The sequence below is a fragment of the Lepidochelys kempii genome, chromosome 9, assembly GCF_965140265.1.
Source record: "Lepidochelys kempii isolate rLepKem1 chromosome 9, rLepKem1.hap2, whole genome shotgun sequence".
Taxonomy (NCBI): Eukaryota; Metazoa; Chordata; order Testudines; family Cheloniidae; genus Lepidochelys; species Lepidochelys kempii.
The window spans coordinates 47,080,766-47,100,318 of record NC_133264.1 but is presented as its reverse complement, the minus strand read 5'-3'; the positions used below and the strand labels follow the sequence as shown (position 1 = coordinate 47,100,318).

General features: G+C 43.9%; 1 protein-coding gene across 2 annotated transcripts; it reads right to left on the bottom strand.

The window, feature by feature from the left end:
• Nucleotides 1-340: 340 nt before the first annotated feature.
• On the bottom strand, nucleotides 341-18,590 carry AMMECR1L (AMMECR1 like). 2 transcript variants are annotated; one of them, XM_073360145.1, is made up of 8 exons: nucleotides 18,289-18,587; nucleotides 16,693-16,799; nucleotides 13,248-13,692; nucleotides 8,206-8,316; nucleotides 7,496-7,610; nucleotides 6,657-6,747; nucleotides 5,540-5,636; nucleotides 341-3,859 (listed from the first exon to the last, which is right to left on the bottom strand). In XM_073360145.1, the coding sequence occupies exons 3-8, from the start codon at nucleotides 13,652-13,654 to the stop codon at nucleotides 3,748-3,750; spliced, it is 933 nt and encodes a 310-aa protein (XP_073216246.1). In that variant the 5' UTR covers nucleotides 13,655-13,692; nucleotides 16,693-16,799; nucleotides 18,289-18,587; the 3' UTR covers nucleotides 341-3,747. The 2 variants fall into 2 exon arrangements, with proteins under 2 accessions (XP_073216246.1, XP_073216247.1); XM_073360146.1 differs by lacking the exon at nucleotides 6,657-6,747 and having other exon boundaries at nucleotides 7,429-7,610; nucleotides 18,289-18,590.
• Nucleotides 18,591-19,553: the final 963 nt, after the last annotated feature.

The window sequence follows — 19,553 nt, the reverse complement described above, 5'->3', positions numbered from 1 at the left end:
TACTCTCAGAGATATCTACTTAACTATAATTCCATAAATTAGTTCTGCTGCCAACTACAGGAATGTGGCCTTTTCTCTGTAATGTAGTTGTATGTCATTCTTAATGTGATAAACATTCATGTGACTTTTTTGTAAACTTCCTCACACATCTCGAGTTGCATTCTTCCTTCACAGCTGGCTGTTTGATAATCTATTACCCTCCTCCAAAAACCAGACTGGAAATTCAAGTTCATTAACAGACCTTATATTCATCTTTCAAGGTGAGATAGCATCTTATTCTACCTCAAGATTCAGAGAGAGAAAGAAAGAGAGAGAAAAGATGAGACAGAACAAAAGCATCTTGATCCATTATGATTTATTCTCTACAATACTTCATTAGAGGAAAGAGTTCAATGATTTACACTCAGAAGTTATATAGCTAGGAGGCAACCAAGTGTAATACAAATAATTGGTCTGACATCTCTGCACTGAATGTCAAAAGAAGTCTCCTTGCTTTAAGAAAAGAAAAGAAAATTAAACCAAAAAATGAAACATGTAGGTTCCAGAATACAAACAGAAAACAGCACTAAATCTGTGAAGACTGCAGATGTTAACGTATTATGAAAAACAGGTAATCCTGTGCCAAAGTTAAAATGAACTTTCAGGATTTCTTAGACGTTTTTGTTCTTATAAACTGTAGCTATGTGTGATATTTTGACCATAAAACTTTTCAGACTGAAATGGCCTCTATAGAGATTGGATGTTTAACATTATGAAAAAGAAAAGTTTAAGAACCTCACAGTGAAAACATTCCAACACTGACAACTCCAGTGATCAAAGATATTCTCCGGTGATTACTGTAAAACAAGACAATGCATAACTGCAGCAAGGTAACTTCCCAGGAATGGTTATCATGAGAATAAACCCTTCTGGACCAAAAGGCACTCAGCTAAGGATGAGCCAAATCCAAACCAGCTGACTATTGCTGGGACCCTCCAAAGAGCAGATTTTACCTGCTATACAGCTGAGGGCTACAGCAACTGAAGGGAACCCTGCAGAGACAATCTTTAATCCTAGTGGTCACCATTTATTTTGGTTGCCCACTTCTTGTCAGGCAACTGAAAAGCCGTATGTTTCATTTCAGACTTGTCTCATCCTTATGCATACCTGCCATCTAATGATTCAGAAATAGGATTATTTCCTGAGAACCACTGTCCCTGCCAGAGATTTTTCTGAGATGATGTGACTACTGGCATGCTTTTCAATTGATTTCTAACTGAACCCCACTTGGAACTGATTCTGAGAGTGCCCAGTTCTCAGACAGCAGACTGGTGTTTCTTGGGTCTGCTTGCTCTTCCACTCACAGCACCAAGACAAGAACACAGTCCATCTTTAACAGAGACATTTTTATTTATAGACTGGGGGGGGGGGGGGGTTGGAAGTGGGAGGGGTAAGGCTTCCCCACTCCAGAGCCATTCAGCCCACTTCCATCTAATGCAACCAGGTCACTCAGTCCTAAAGTTCTGTTCTTAAAATGGCAGTTAACCCACCCCCTCCGCTATTAAAATCCAATCCAATCCAGAGAACACAATACACTTTCAAAGACACAGATCAGAGCAAACATTTGAAAAATAAACTATAGAGTTGTGTAGCCTGGCACTATATGCCTGCATGACCTGTCTCGCTAGTGTGCCCAGGGGTGAACAGCCTGGCACTATATACCTGCATGATCAGTCTCACTGAGCATGCTCAGGGGTGAAGTTTTAGCACCAATTGTTTCGCTTTTTTAAATCTTTAAAAATCAAATTCTAACATAGAACACTTGAACAGTAACGAGTGTAGCCCTATGTATCAGTACTGATTGACGGCGGAGGTGAATGGTATGTCCAGACCGGACCCTGCCCCCTCCCACATCAGTTCACGGCACCTAGGAGAGTAATTACAAATCACTCTAGTTTGTAACAAGACTGATTTATTCTCAGCAGCAGGAAATTGTGAAACAATCCCTTAATCTTCAAACTTGTTTCATCTACATCACAAGGGAAATGTGGTAATTCATAAGAATGACCCAGTACAGAAGCAAGGCTGGGACAATATTGCACAGATATCCAAAATAGGACCCCCTCCTTTTCCTCACATCTACATTCCCCCAAGAGCAGCACAACATGACACTGACAAGCAAAACTGCAAGGTTTTGTTCACTTCTTCAGAAGAATTAGAAGGAACAGCATGCTCAGTTTTGAGGTTTCTTACAGACCCACTTCCCACACAAGGAGAGAACTTGTGTAAATTTCTGGCTGGGAATATCAGACTGTTTAAAAAGCCAGCATTACCACACATATTTTAGAGGATATATGCAATCAAATATCCATTAGACCATTATGCTCTTAATCTGTGTTTTCTTTGACCATCCTTGCCTATTACCAAGATATTTGTAAGAAGCTTGTATAATCATTTTATAGCCCCTGCTGATTAATTTAGAGGTGCCATAATCCAGTATTCAGGACATCATTCAGGGACTAGGGTAGGAGGAGTATGCAGACTGGATAAGAAGATGCTTCCATTTAGTAGCAAAATATCTTGTGTAATCAGCAATGATGGGTGAGGAAATACAAAACGCACAGGAGTTTAATAGGGTTTGGGTAAAACTGATATTTAAAAAAAATTACTTGGTGTGGCAATGACTAAATTGTGTTAGACAGTGATTTACAAGGTAACCTACATAACTTTACTCTGTGGACCTGCCTTGAACTGGAACATCAACAACTCTCATATCAGATCAATAGTCACCCTAGAGAAAGTGGCTGTCCTGTTGAAAGGAATGTCTCGGAGAGTGCTTGCTTGACTTAAACAACTTTCAGGCACTAAATTCATTTGTATGACTGCAATCAATGCCCTGCAAGAGCCCCCTCCCATTCCCCAATCCGTCGTAGGCTCTACCACCAGTGTCTAAAGCAGTAAGGAAGCCTAGTTGTAATTGAGAGGAGATCTTCCAAGCAGACTCAAGTACCTCACCATTTCTGTTCAATAGCAGGCTACATCATAAAACACTGTTTAAACCAGCAAACTGAATATGAACCAGAAGAGGAGGGCTGGAGAATTCAACTGAGAGTGGAATCTGAGAATTAAAGCCTTCTGGGGTTTGTTTAAGCAATGGTTTCATTTGTAATACCATCCAAAGGGTGTTCACATCTTTAAAAGGTTTCCATCCAGCAGGAGGGGGTGCTATCCAGATGTTCAACCCTCCCCTTAACATGATGTCCACCTGTGATGTTTGGGGACTGTAATCAGATCTTGATACACAACAAATACCAGATTAAAAAAAGAATTTAAAATAACCTAAAAATGTTTTGTTGAACTCCGTTGCCCAGACTGCCAGAGGAACGCTCCTACTTGATCTGGGGGGCTTTCAAAATTAACAATTCAAGTTTCCAGAGTGTAGGACATACAAGGATACAGCAATATGAAAGTGGCACTTGCACTCCCAGAGGTCTTCTGCACCTCACTGCAATTCCTAGTTATGGAGCCCCAATCCAACTAAACCCCCATTTTGAGGGAAGGCTGAGATAAGGCTTGGGCCCCTGAAGTTCTGTCACACTCATATCATTCCCCCCAGGTCAGCTGGAAGGCAGACTTGGCAACGGAAGCTAGCATCATAAAATGGTGCAGTAATAGAAGTAACTGGACCAAGAAGAGGAGGCATCTGCCCCAATGATGTCATAGCCGTTGGTGGCAACTGGGGGGCGAGACTGGTCATGCAGCCTTGTGTCAGGAGTAATGATTGTAGAGGGGCGGGGCATGAAGAGTGCCATTCTGGAAACAATGCTGACGGGAAGCCATATATTCTGCATAACTGATTGTCACCTTCTCACTGCGGTACCTGGGAGGAAACAGGAAATAACAGGTTGTAACTACAACACAATATTCATCAGCAAAAATATCAAGTGTGTACTTATTATCTTAATTTATATAGCATCACAACGGTTGAGCAACCTCACAGAGCAAGATGGGCTCTGTGCCTGAAAAAATGTGAATTGTGAGATTGGAGTGAAAGGCTGAAGAAGGGCTTTGTGTCTCTATCCATCCATCCTATAAGCAATGCCCAACATTTTTCAAAGTTGGGTGCCTAAAAGCAGGTACCTAAACAAATATTTAAACACGTGATCAACATGACCAGATTTCCAACATGAGACCTCTCAGATGTCAATGAGTATTCAGCACCTTTGAGAATCAGGCCACTTTGATGCAGTTGCCTAAATATGAATTTAGGTACCTAACTTAAGGCATCCAAGCTTGTAAGATTTGGCCCATGATTCAAGAGAGGACACAAGTGACCTGCGCTAGCTCAGCACGAAAGACTGACAAAGGTATTTGTTGCTATAAACAGAACACTGTTTATGTCAGATCATGCGAGTCCTTCTACATAGCTCACTTTTCCACACACATTAGGTGTGTTTTAGCATCACATATTTCAACATTGGAGCCTGACTTGAGACAATCATAGTTACAGTGTTTCAGGAAGTGGTAATCTGGAACACTGGCAACAAGCTGCCAGTTTACATTCGTTACGCATGTCCACTTTGAGAAAAGGTGTGAGTTGTTTGCCATAAGCAGAGGAGTTAAACTTTTAGGGAAACAGTAGAATATTATTTTCGTTATTAATCCCTGATGTGAATTTAATTTTTAATATACTTGAAACATTTATGAAATGACTAATGAAGCTTCAAAGTAAAGGAGGGTTTCCTGAAGAGTGTACATAGCTACTCTGTGTTCTACCATCAGAATCCAAAAAATCTGAAGGTCCATTTTTTGGAAACTTGTGAATTTCTACAACAGATCAGGGTTTGCTTCCATGGACAGCAAGTCCATATTATCCCTGGTTTTAATGAATCTTCACCCCATCCCTTCCTCTGTTACTATACCACATTTCCACTTCCTTGCTTAGGATGAGAGCTGACATGATAAATGATGCTGTTACAAGACAAGAAGCAGAAGTCCCCATTTTTACCCTACACACCCATATCCTGCAGATACTGCTTCCTCCTAGCAGACACAAAGGGAATAGAACCAACAGTGCAGTTGGGAGCATGGATAGGTGGGCAATTCTGAAAACCAGCCAACTTTAAGGCTGGTTCCACTTTAAAAGAGCTTTACCTTCCCTCACAGATATGCCATCTAACTGAGTAATATATGGACTAGGAGGGATCCATTGAGAAGAAACATCTACCTTATGTTATCTTAGTGAGATCTATTTCTTTTAATCTTTCACCTTGAAAAAAGTCAAGTAAATTTAGAGGTGGTAAAGTTTCGTTTGGAATTTGCTTACTTGGAGGTGCCCAGCTCCATAGCTTCTGGATGAAGTGAACATATTACACTGTGTTGCAATATAAGCTCTCTACCTCATGGATAACATTTGCAATGCTGGCCTTCACCCTACACCTCTCATCTGAATATGGCATATCAATACTGGTATCAAAGGCAAGCAGAAGATGGAGTAATTGTTTTTGAAACCAATAATATACTATCCGATTAAGTTACAACTACAAAGCTGTCAGCTTACCTGGTGAGTTTAATTGTTTTCCTAAAGTCATTGGTAATCGGGGCCTTAAATCCACCTTTCCTGAGCAAGGAGTCTATGGTCTGGATCTGATCCCAGTCTGTTGAGAAGTAACAGCAAGGGGGATTATTACTTTAGTATACAGCCACATTGCAAAGAAAAGTGAGAGACAAACAGGGCTGTAGAAAACCAGAAAAACCAGTGCTGACAAAAAACGGAACATACAGCAGGTTACAGACTGAGCCTTATAAACACACTGAGTGAGTTGGACATGCATGGTCTCATACTTGCACACTTATCTACACACACTCCAACCCTTCTAAAATCCTAGGGGAACTGTAACTCTTGAAATATAGCAGCTTAGTGTTCTTCTGGGAAGGTCTCCGCCCTGCTACTGCTGCATGGACCGCTGACCCATTTCTCCATGTACCACTCAAGTTAGTTGTCTAAATCTTAAAATAATACCTAGCTCTTACAGAGTCGAATTTGGACCAGCCTGATGGTCTGGTGACAGCACAGTGCACTAGTGTGTGAGAGATCAGAATTAAAATTCCTACCTTGGTCTTTTGCCCCAGGGCCAGCAGGATGTGACAACTCAACTCTGCAATGTGGAGGAAAGGAGGCAATATTTTGTGCAGTTACAATAGTGGCCATTGCTAGTTGAGTGGGAATTGTGCTCAAAGGGTGCCTGGCTCCTGCCCTCATCTAGAGGAAGCTACATTAGCAAGAACGAGGAGGAAAGGGTCTCTCCTATTGGAATGCTGGTGCTGTGTGGCCTGCAGATATCCTTGGTGGTGGGAGAAACACCAAAGAGGAAACATGCAACACCGAATAAAGCTGAAAGGTCCAAACTTCAAGATCTTCCACCGTTTAAGTCCGGGATCCTTTCCACCCTAAAGGACTCAATTGTGTGTGTACATGGGAGGGGGAAGAAGGGCCAGATGAAAGCTAGACAGCAGTGGTGTGGAGTGTCTATTAGCCACATAATGTGTGGTGTGTTTGTGGCTCTAATGGAACGCCTTTCACAGCTATTGCAATCTAGACCCACAATCCTTAACTTTAAATATGCCAGTTCTGTGACAAGATAAACTGCCATACATGGCAGCCATCTGAAACCCACCTTGTTCCTTAGCAACCTCAGGTAAGTACGTGGCTGTACGTTTGACACCTTTCTCATTGATGAACTCTATTCTGATCCCATGGATCCCAACCTACAAATGGAAATGAAAAGCCAAGTGAGAAGTATTTGCTGGGATTGAATCCCTGACTGACTTATCTTCATCAAAGCACAATGCATCACTGCGCCAGTCTGGCCACATTCCTGCCACGGTAAAGGACCGTCTCTCTCTCCCAGACCAGCCTAACCAAAGGCTTCCCCAGATGGGCAAATGGCCCCCTGCCTTTTCTTCCAGGCCAGCACAACCAGTCTTCCTGCCTCCTCTCCTGGGCCAAACTAGGCCACAGACTTCTAACAGGGCAAAGAGCTTCCCATCTCCTCTCCTGGGCCAGCCAGGCCATGAGTTCCTGTAGAGGAAGAGTCACACCAGCAGACTACACCCACAAGCCAAAAACTTTGGCAAGTTCCCCTTCTTTATTTATCCTTATAAAATGAATGCCTTTCCATGTACTGTATCCCTAGCGTTCTGGCACCAATTGGCTCCTTAGGACCTAAACTATATCCTCATATTCCACCAAATTGTCTCTAGATTCCCATAAAACCAGCCACATCCTCACTCCTTTAACCCTCCAATCAGATCCCTTCCCAACCACAACAGGACTATTCGTCCATCACTTAACTGGTCTCTTTCCTGTCTCCTCTTGTTTTCCATCCCCAGTTCCTCTGAGCCCAGTTATAACATCCATACACCCTTGTAATGAAGGAGACACATTACCATGTACTAACCCGAACCCGAATGGAACGAGAGAGTGATGCAGAGTTCCAAATGCACCTGTTCTCACCTCCCAGTCCAGGTAGTCACTGGCATCCTCAAAGTTAGTGAGGAGGGAGACAGAGCAGAAAAGTTTAGGTAGCTCCTCACGGGTCAGGGGGGGAAATCGGCTGTCCTTAAGTGCACTACAGAGGGACAGAAACACATGGCCTAAAACCAGACACTGCATCAACATTTCAGACGCACACAGAGTCATTACATTTAAAACCTGCCTGAGATTACAGAAAACAATTTCTCCAGTCACAAAAGGCGAAGGACGTTGTAAGTAATCCTACCCTGTTATCTTCATATTATGTATCCAGAGACCTCAACATGGTTCACTAGAAGATACAACAGAGCTTCTCTGGATTTGTAAAGAAATAATCGCTTTGGCAAGAGAATTGAAACTGAATTAACCACCAAAACGTGCAGGCTGCGGGCACATTCAGCATGTAAATAAGTTTGAAATTACCTTTAAAAAAATTAAGAGGTCAAGCAAAATCCAGATGTCACAGATAACAGAAGACTCAGCTGTTGCAGAGATGGTCCATAAGGTCCCTGGTATGTCACGTTTTTCAACTATCGTGCAGTTCTGAATGTTTCTTTTATTATGAAATGTATAAAATTATACAGATTTATAAATCTAATAAAGTTTCTCTGATGCGTTGAATCCTCTTTAAAAACAGAGGTCTTTAGCAAGTTAGGCTGGTCTCAGAATAACTTCATTTTCAGTGTTATTACCTGGTTAATGTGTATTCCCTGAGTCCTGAATGAAGATTCATGGCTGAGAAGGTTCCAATGCAGCCACGAAGCCGCTTGTCTCGCCCCGTCTTCCACGTCACAAAAAGGGGACTGAAAAGGCAAAACACACACACACTAGCCTCAAAGAATCCCGGCCTTGGGGGAGACCAGCAAAGTGTGAAAAAGCAAGTGTGTGCTAACTCTGATAAGCATCAGTGTGCCATCTGTTACCTAGTAATTTTTTGTTAAAGGCATTCCCCTCCCACCCCCACTTTTCACACTACAGCTCAGTATCTATTACCTTTTCCCATGAGCAGCAGAGTTGCTTAACCCCATAGGTTGCCTCTCTGTGCAAGTCTCTGAATTCTTGGTATTGTCCACTAGTTTATACACAAATCCACAACAAATTAACACAGGTGAAACAAACACCTATATATTTATAGCATGCCTTTAAAACTGAAGGATGCCGAAGTGCTGTACAAAAAGCACACATTTAGGGTTGTGAAAAAAAGCTTTTCTTCAGGAAAAAAACAAACCTAGATTTTTCTGGGTTATGTCCATGTTCTGACATCTGGGTCAATTCTCCAGGGCTAGGAAAGTTTTTTTCCTTACTCCTTTTGCCTACGTTTAATTTGATTAATATTTATGTCTCCTGCTGAACAGACATTCTTGACTGAGCAGGAACAAAATACTACATCATCCCACCCTCTTACACAGTTTTACTGCAATTTTTCACACCCTTCTCTCCCAAGAATTTACATGAACATATTTGCAGGGTTTTTGGTTTTTTTGGGGTGGGGGTGGGTTGGTATGAGAAACCATAGGCTCTAATTTCAATCTGTGAATTGAATTAACTCCTAACTTTTTTAGAACAGGAAAGTGATGAGATTGTCAAGGTTTTCATTAGGCCCAGATGGGAAGCCTGGAGGGGGGAGTGGAACAGGAATGGGTGGAGTCATTGGTGGCTGGAGAGGAGGTTGTGATCAGTGGGTGGAATAGTCTCATTAGCTGCTGGAAAAGGGAAAGAGTTTGTGAAGGGCTGAGAGGAGGTATAAGGTCGTGAACCATTAGGGGGTTTGCTAGAATCTATAAACGTCTAGAAAGTTGGGCAGGGCATCTGACAATGTGGAGATGCACATAAAGCTAGGTAGCTAACCTTATTTTTCCAGGCTTCACAGTACTGAATTCAATTGTTGGTCACTTTTAATTCTAACCAGAATAAATGAGAAAGGTGTTAAATTAATGCTTCAAAACAAGTGATTAGTTGATACCAAACATCAGTGTACAAATTTCTCAGATTGAGTATGTCTAAAGATGAAAAGTGGTAGAAGAGAAGCAAGAGTATGGATGGAAGTAATGAAAGCAATTTTTCTAAAGAAAAATCTAAACACTGTCAAGAGTTGTGAATGAATAAAGTTAAAAAGGATTCATTCTCATCTCAAAAAAATGCAGAAAATTGGCTTTTTTTAAATTTTCAAAAGGTGCCATTGGAAGAAACTTTGTCTACTGAAGTGGAAGAGCAGACTCCTGATGAATTTATTGAACCTCTACGTGAGACATTTTCAATTACCAAAACCACTACGATATTTTGCTTGGGGCACAAAAATAAATGAAAATGTGAGCACTTCTCAAGTGCAGTCAGGTAAACTTCTGATGTATGGGTGTTTACAACACTACTTAAAATCCAGTGAGGAAAGCGACACCCAATAACATCCCTGAGCAAAAATGGAATTGCCATATTGGATCAGAGAAGTCACCATTAGTTCAGTTTCCTACCACTGACAGTGGCCAGTACCAGATACAGTCCCAGAAGAAGGAGCAAGACAGACTCAAGTGGCAATTATGGAATTATCTGCCCAAATAGGAAGTTGAAAAATTCTTCCACAACCATTAGCAATATGATGGTTGTTTGAATGCAAAGAAACACAGGATTAATGGTTTGAGCAATGCTTGGTGGAACTCTCAGGAGAGTGCATCTCTACATTTTCATCCAGCTCCTGCATACTGAAACTGGCAATGGGCATGTGGAAAAACATAATACACATTTCACATAACAGACATAACTAAACTCACAAAAAGAGGTTTTCGAGGAACTTAGACTCCCGAGGAATCTTACTACCATAGAGTCGGTGGAAATTTGGCTTGATCTAGTAAATACTGGAACCACACAAGGACAAATTAAAAAAAATAAATCAGAAACGCTCTGGAACTCTTCCTTTACTTAGGTAACATGACACTGATCCCAAACAGAAAGGTCACAGGCTGAGCCCAGAAAAAGAGGGAGAGCCTGAAACATGGCTGATGGAACATAATCCTGAGTTAGTTCCTTCTTTTCTAGGATTGAAATTGAAGATGCATATTTCTACCCAAAATCTATGTTGTCAATGAACTGCATTGCCACTTTTTTGCATCAATATGATGGAAATATAATCACAGAGGGCAGGATAGTTGAATTCAGAATGGTGTCAATTTTCAGAAGACCAGCATACCTGATGCTGTACAGCCAGCATCCATTGTGCTGGTTTTTAGCACATTCACATTGTTTTGTTCAAAACTTCTTAAAATAATTGTTGATGTTGAAAAAGGATATAATCTGTAAAAGTATCCTGGTACCAGAGGACAAACAAAATATTGCTAGGTTTCGCTAATTAGCAAACTAGGAACTTGATCATGGTATTTTTGTTGTTTTCCTACTTCTAGGATTATAAGCTTTTTCATTTTATAACAAGTGCATCTACTTTACCATTTGTCTAGCATACCTGTCTGTCCACCTGACCTGGTCACCATTAGTGCATAACTTTGTCTCCCTTGTCTATACCTCTTAATTATAAGTTAACAGAGAGAAAAGGACACCATTGCAAATTACTTCTGTATTTTGGTCTAATTGCTTTGAGCACTTGACACCACTTAGTTTTATATAGTCTATTACACTTCTGTCTCATGCCCCAGCATGACAACATCATATGCCCATGCTCTTCCTAAGGGCCTGAGAGAGAGAGTTTGCTAGTAGCAGCAAAGCTAAAGAAGGAACAGCAAGCACTTGCACTGAGTAAAGGGAAGGAAGAGATAGGCCCACAGATGTGATGTTCTGCTCTCTTAGGACCTTTATAAGTATCACCTTAGGAACAGAAAAATCCTTATTGAAAAAGAGCAATTTTAAAAACTCGAGATGTACTATCAAAATCTTGAATTATTTAAAAGTGTTCTGTGATAGTGTGTGTGAAAGAGGTTACACAAAATAAAGTTGCATTATTGACTTGGGAATAGACAAAACAATACAGCTCATCTTCCTGTTCCAAGCAGCAAGCAACAAACAGTGAGCAGATGAATATATCCTTTTCTAAAAGAAACCCTGTGATCCCAGGGAATGACAAGGACCCATTCAGCTGGAAATATTTAGATTTGGATTTTACTGGCAACTATTTTATAGTCTAGCCTAGACCATTTCTCTGCTCAAATGTATTTATAATACTAGATAACACAGCCTACAGTAGTGTACAGCATGCGGCCAGAATCCTCATGTGATGACAACTGTACAGATACACAACCTATGTCATGTGGATGCCACATATTGATAACTAAATGGGGGTGGAAGCATCCAGTCTATTTAATAAGTCTATAACAAGCTTAGCTATTGACAAAGGTGGATGTACTTTTACCTAAATTTTACATTAATGTAAATTAATTAAAAAATTAAAAATTAAAGCGATTTATTTTTATCCACTTTTGGTGGTGGCTCATCTGTGCCACAACCCCTCTTCAAGGAGTCCCACAGGGTTCAATTCTCAGCCCACTGTTCTTTTCTATCTCCTTCTTTGTCATCTTTGACACCTGTAATGTCTTGTCATCCATGCTCTCTGCTTGTCTTGACTAAGTAAACTTGGGGGTTCCTCTCAACTTCCTCAGCTAAACCTCACTGTTTTTGATACAATATCAGACAGCGCTTCACCTTAGTTCAACTCTGTGAGGAAATGCTTGAGGAGTATCCTCACAGAACTAATCCATCTCCTTTTTCTCCTAGACACCTTCTTTGTTCATAGCCTTGGCATCATCCTTGAACCAGGACTCTCCATCTCTTCTATAGCTGCATATCTGCCTAACGCCATCTCCACAACACTGCCCATTTACACCATTGCTTTCATTCCTCCAAATCTTCATTATCTCACTTTGACTATTGCAACTCTCTGCATGTGTGAGAGGATTGGCAAAAGAATCAGCATTTGTCTCACCCACATCCTCAACCAACTTCAGCTGGCTCATCCTTTATTTCAGGATGGATCCCTTGTTTTCAATAACCTTACACTGATTTGCTTCAACCTACCGCTGACATAACTGATTGTCCTACCACTCACCAAGCAGTAGCCTCATCCCTTCACAAAATCAGCACGATAGGCATGAAGGTTGGTTTCACTGCAGTACCTGCCACATGATGTTGGCTCCCTATCCCATCCTCAAATTCACCATCTTATTTTAAATGTCTTCTGAAAAGCTCCATATCACTTCTGTTTCTCTTACTCTACTTTAACCCTTTTGCATGAAAGGCATTATACAAGTTAAAGCTGCATTGTGTTATAATGAGGGTGATTACTATATAATTAAGTTATTTCAGCAAGGAATCAAATCACAGTAGAGGGAAGTTAGGGATGCTTTATCATAAACTGGGATTGTACATCTTGGTAAGGGATATATTGCATTACCTAGCCCATTAGATAGGGAGCTGAAGCTTCTGGGTAAGCCTATTGCTCTTCCCACAAAGAGTTTCCAAGCTTAACATTTGCCCTCTATTAGCATGACAAATAGAAATGTTATTCTCTAAATGCCTACTCATGTCCAACAACAAATCAGATGAGAGTTTTACTCCCTGCTTATGGTCAGTCTTTTTGTTTTTGATTTTAGATCATCCTACAAGCCACACAATACCCCCCTTGTGTTCCTGAACACTAGTTTGCCTGTTTTCCAAAAATCCCTTCTCCCGCCCCAACAAGTCAGAGCCCTGGGTGCTGGACTGTCAGGTTTCTTCCTGCACATATGGGTTTACTCACTAGGGATCATTGGTAAATCGAGGAAGTCGTGGCTGAGGGAAACCATAGAGATGACAGTAGAGTACGTCAAAGCAGTAGCAGCACATCTCCGCTGTCACTACAAGGTTCTTGGTACTGTTGGCAGTTCCATTAGGCCGAGAAAGTGGGCTCAGAGCTCCTGAAGTGGGATTCATTCGAGTAATTGGGGAATTTGCAGGGCCCAAAGTTAAGTCAGATATGTTCTCCCGTCCATTGCTCCCATCTGCATGCTGGTGGTTCTGAAGATGACCTGAACTTGAGCCTGGCACAGTTGTAGCCTGATTCCCGTGACTGTGTGTTCCACTCCCAGACAATTTGGGTTTCTTTACCCCACAACAGCCTGCTGCCAACTTGGGCTCAAGTGGAGGAACACAGCGTCTTTTTCCCATCCTGATTCAGCACTTGCTGCCTGGAGCACTGCAGAACCCTGGCAAAAAAAGCAATATAAAAGATTGTTACACTTGGTAAAAAAAGCAAGAGAGTCTTCCTCTCCCCTATTAAGATATCAGACAGGTTCATTTTGGGAGGAGAAATGGCAGAGCAACACACTGACAGATACAAAACAACACCCAATGCACTGTATGGAGAGCGATTGTTTCATTGCAGAGTGAAAATGTATAAGCGCCACTGTCTCCACCTGATCACACTAATAACGTGATTGGTGGGGCTTACTGTATATTTTAGAAATAGAAGTAGGAAAATCAATACAAGAAAAATCATTTGGCCTTCAAGCAGGAAGTGAAATAGAAAAAAAAGTGCTGGGACTCTAGTCACATCCCACTTGGCACTCTTCACTCCCTTGGGGCTCATTCTTTCACCTACTGGCTACTGCCTCTCCCTTAATGGCTGTTAGCCCTTCATGTGGTGGGTTCCCCCTCCCCCACTCTCCTAAAGGATGTGGTCCACAGATCTTTTCTTGCAAGTTTCTTGAGAGCAAGGCTGTTGGCTCTCCTCCCCTTGATTCAACTCAGGCCTGGTCAATATATGTCAAGAAGAAAAGGAAGCTGCCACCATAAACTGCTGTTTTATAAAAAGAAGCCACTACTGCAGACTCCAGCACACCAGGACTAGAACCACCAGCTGAAGGAAGCTGATAGTGTTTGCACACATCAAGTGCCAGCAATACAAACTCAAACCAGAGCTCATGGACAGGAAGGACTGTAGGTGGATATGTACCAGGGTAGGGAGTAGCTTTAAGCACAGCGTATACCCAGCATAAGAGAAGGAAACAGACTACCAGCCATGGGGGAGGGAGTACAATTTACCATGGTCACAAGATGTAGGGAGGAAAAACAGAGTGCAGACTCATGCACCCTGGGAAGGGGCAGACTGAATGTAGGCACAGAGATTTGGGCACCTGTGCAAGAGGGTCAGGAAACGATTGAGGGTCAGCATGCACAATGGGTAAGAATCTATGTAGATAAGTACATGGTCCCAACACCATAATATCCAAGCATATCAAATTTGAATGTGTTTGTCCTCACAACAACCCTGTGAGGTAGGGCAGTATCAGCCCCAGTTTTCATAATGGAGAACTAAGGCATGGAGAGTCTAAGTGATTTACCCAAGGTCACAAAGGAAGCGTAGCAGAGCCAGAATCAAACCCAGGTCTCTATTTGGCAGGCCAATGTTTTGACCACTGGACCATTCTTCCAACTTCCAAATGTTCAAGTGGTCAGTGAAATGAGTGCACACACAGGCTGGGAGGAAAAGAACCAATTTTGTATATAGCTGGTTAGACTGTTTTTGCAAGTAAATTCCCTTTCCTACAACTAAGAGCAATTTGAGCTCTAAGGAGTTACTTTAGCTGCCACAGGACTGTTGTGCAATCCCAAAACGGATCATGATTGGTTCGGGATGTTTGTCAGTTGCTCTCTCTCGCTCTGGACTACTTCCATTTAAAGTGTTTAGGAACATCAGGACATTTAAAACAGAAGGGACATAGAACAGGAAACTATAGCATAAGGAACAATTCTTCAGTGGCTTCAGGGGACAGATAGATGACTTAATTCTTTCCTCTCTTCCTTCATGCCCAAATACAAATGAAAAATATTAGATAGAAATTTGACAAAATGATCTCTGAAACAATTAAGTGTTTAAGTTTCATATACTTAGACTTCAGTGTTAACAGCTGTTGAGATGAACCCCTCTGCAATATTGCTGTATTGCCTTCATGAAAACAGTGCATTTGTTCACTGTTTTTGCAAATAATTTTTTTTTTTAAATAAAAATTTAAGCTCTGAGCATGTATCGTTACACAGAGAGAGAAATAGCATGGAAAGGAGGTCTTCCATGTTCTCATCTCTTCAGAGGCTCTGTATTAGGTAGAACCATCCTGCTAGCAACAGAGAGCTGCACACATCAAATGACTGACTCCTGCATCAGCCAAAGTGCATCACTTATGAGCTACTAATGACTCCTTCCACTCATCCTATACCCCAACCCTCACAACAGCCAACCTTCAGTTCAATCAAGGTGTTACTACCACAAAGATCAAACGTCAGCTCTTCATTTTTGTTACCATAGGACTATAATTCATTATATGGCAATAGAAACAACGGCTCCAATCAGCAAAGATGGTCATTTTTGTAGTAACATTCTTGGGTCTTATGAACAAGCGCAGTGATTTATTTTCCATTTTGATATGGATAGGGCAAGAGATATGGTTCTACATGCTTTAAACAAAGTCAAGTGAATGAGTTTAATGCTCATGAAACTAAGGGACTAAATTGCACAGGTATGTGATGTGCCATCTTTCCCATACAACTATGCCAATACACCTCCATCCTGACCTGCAACAGCCCAATATTGCAGTCCAAGTTTGGTTTTCAGCAGTGACCACTCATCCTCCCCAATTGCTTTGTGAACAAATGACGACTAGAGTGACACCAAGATTATTTTCACTTGTGACCTAATCTAGGATTTGACTGAGTAGAGATGAAGGCACTAGCTTTCTTCAAAGCAAGAGCTGCCTTGTAATGTGTTTGTAAGGCACACGGGAGCCTCAAACTGGACACGAATGTAACACAAATGAACCAAGTCACACCACACAGCTCTCACTTTATCACTCTTAAATTCACCACATACATATCCATTTACATATTAGACTACATCTTTTGAGAGGAGCAGAAAGACTAACAGTGCATGCTCAAGAAACACTTGTTTCAGAGATTGGGCACGAGAATCTTGAGGTTTCCAGCCATTTAAACAACATATCCCTTAAAAGCACGACACTTGGTCATCCTGCCACAATGTTAATTTATGATGGAGAGTTGACAAAACATGAAAACCCTTTCAGTTTATCCAGCAAGGTAACTTTAGCACCCTGGGGGGCTGGCAGATGGTAGCCCAGAGAGAAACAATTATAGTAAAGTGCAAAGAAATAGGAGCTTACTATGTTGTTGTATTAGCATGAGGTCATACTTACCGAAAACAGAAAGCTTGTATTGCCAAGAGAGCAGCAGCCTGTGGGGGAAGCTACTTTATATCAGGAATGAATTCTCTTTTCTCAGGTCCCATTCCTATTCCCCAAATCTGAAAGGGAGGATTTCAGGGATTGTGTTATAGATGAGGCTGAAGTTATAAAATGGTCATTACATGAAGACAAGAATTGTACAAAAAGATTCATGGAAGCTAGTGACTGGAGAGGAGACCACTCCTAACCACCAGGCCTAGGCGACATATGGGAAGAGGTGGATCAAGTGAAGCAGCTAACAAAGGCTGGGTATCTATCAATCATCACATTCCCTGGACCACTTACATATGCTGCTCTCTGGGTATAATATAAACTCATTCAGAAGTCAGCATACAATGACCAGATACTTTAGTGGAGGCACTGTTTTTGATACAATATCAGACAGCGCTTCACCTTAATTAAACTCTGCCCTGGACGAGGAACTGCCTTCCCATCCTTCAGGAAAGGGCAAGACACCCACACAGCAACCAGGTGCTTTCAATAAACTCCAATTACTCTAAATTCCCCACATTTTATGTCTTGGGGTATCTGCAAGGACTGGCAGGGGTGGGGTGGAGATGGGGCAGGTGACTGGGTGCACGTGCAGTGAGACACGCAGGGGAGGGCAGGAGGAACTGGCAGGGGAGAAGCTGGCCTGAGAGGCAATATAGCACATGTGGGGGAGGGAAAGAGACGACTGGACAAGTGAGGAGAAAGCAGGTGGTGTGAGGGGTTTAGGTGGCTAGAGATGACCAGGCAAGCGGGGAGGGAGGTGACCAGGTGGGGGATGATGGGGCAGCAGGTGATCAGTTAGGAGGGCAAGAAGTGGCCACTGGGGCCTAAGGGGATAGGATGACCAGATGTCCCAATTTTATAGGGACAATCCCGATATTTGAGGCTTTTTTTTTTATATAGGGGGTATTAACCCACACACCCTGTCCCGATTTTTCACACTTGCTATCTGGTCACCCTATAAGGGGAGGAAGGTGATTGGGCAGGTGATGGGGCAAAAGATGACCAGACGGGGGAAGAGAGCAAGAGGTGAGTGGGCGGGAGCAGGAGATGTAAGGACAGGGGAAAAGAAGGCGACAGGGCAGGAGGTGACCAGGAGGGGGGAAAGGAGGAGCCAGAGCAAGAGGTGACCAGGCAGGGGCAGGAGATGTAAGGGCAGGGGGAAAGGAGAGGATAGGACAAGTGACTAGGAGGATGGTGGAAGGAGGTGATAGGGCAGCAAGTAACGTGGGGGGGGGGGGAAGGCGGAGGAGACAGGGCAGGGGCTGGTGGGTCAGCAGTAGGAGACCAGCGGGGGTTGGGGGAGAAGGTGACTGGGGAGGTGATGAGGCAGGAGATGAGCGGGGCGGGGGCAGCGAGGCTGCTTCTTGCCAACAGGCGACACCCGAGGCCGCTAAACTTTCCGGGACGGGGGCGAGCGGGGCTGCCCAGTCACCGCCCCCCCGGTTCAGGGCGGGGATTTAACCTCCACCGCCCCGCGCGCAGGGAGGGGGCCCGGCTCCCCCGAGCACAGAGACCGCTGTGGGTGGATGGGGGCCTGGCCGGGGACTTGCCCACCTTCTGCTCCAGCGCCGGAGGCTGCTTCTCTGCCGTCTCAGCCCAGCCGCCGCCGCCTCCCCTCCGCCGCCTCCTCCCGCTTCATGGAGCCATGGGCTGGGCAGGGGCTCCCCGGAGAAGCGGGTCCGGCGGGGCGGGGGGGCCGCACAGCGAAGCCGGGACGAGGAATCCCACAAGCCGCCGTGCAGAGGGGCTGGAGGACTGAAAGGGAGCGAGGCAGCACCTAGGTCCTCCCCTATCCCAGAAGCCTCCTCCCTGACAGTGAGGTAATAGGGGAAGAATGTGCACAGTCCGCCAGCCTCCCATCGGCCCCGCGGCCGTGGCCGGACCATAGAGAAGAAGGGATAGTCTTCCACAAAGAAACCATAGATGCCGAATACTTCCGCTTCATATCATGTGACCCCAACCACAGGTCGCGCCTTTCTTATCATGTGAGAAATCGCACGTGACTCTTTCAACACGAATGGGTTAAAATGGCTCTTCCTCTCCCCCTCCCTTCCCGATTGCGTGAGAACCGTTGGCTTGGGCCATTGGCTGATGGAAGGGCCTGACTCACGCGGTGTAAATTCTGCTCTCTCATTGGATAATGGACACGGTCAGAGGAGCGCCCGCGGCTGGGGGCGGAGAAGGGCATGCGCACCAGAACTGTGGGGTGGGCGGAGGTGTCTGCTTCGTGACGTGTAAGCGAGCGGCTCAGAGTCCGCTGTGTGGGAGGGGGCTGGGACAGGCTCCGCGCCACAGTCCCGACTCTCCTGTAGACGAGGCTATTCCGCAAAGCGGCGCCCTCAGCTAAATGGCTCGTGTCTCTGGCGGGGGTCGGGAGCCGGCTCGTGCCGGGGCTCCTCTACACGAACCGCTTCTGACTGGCTGAAGCCAGCGCCAGCCATATGGGGGGGGCCGGTACCCCAGAGCGGGCATCTCGGGGCGAGCTGTGGCCGCGCGTCCTGGGGGGTGGTGGTGGTGCCGGTGCCTTCTCAACGGCGGCTCGCAGAGGCACAGCAGGGACTGGTGACTGTGCAGCCGTCCTGGGACTCCTTTATTCCTGCTGGTCTTAGCACTTGGGCATGGCCATTGGCCACACTATACAACTATGTTGGCCTCGCTTTTGTGGCTGCACCCTGTGTTCTTAAGACTGGCCCTACTAGGTCAGAGCAAAGGTCCATCGAGCCCAGCAGCCTGTCTTCCGACAGCGGCCAATGCCAGGTGCCCCAGAGGGAATGAACAAAACACCTAATCATCAAGTGATCCAGCCTGTTGCCTATTCC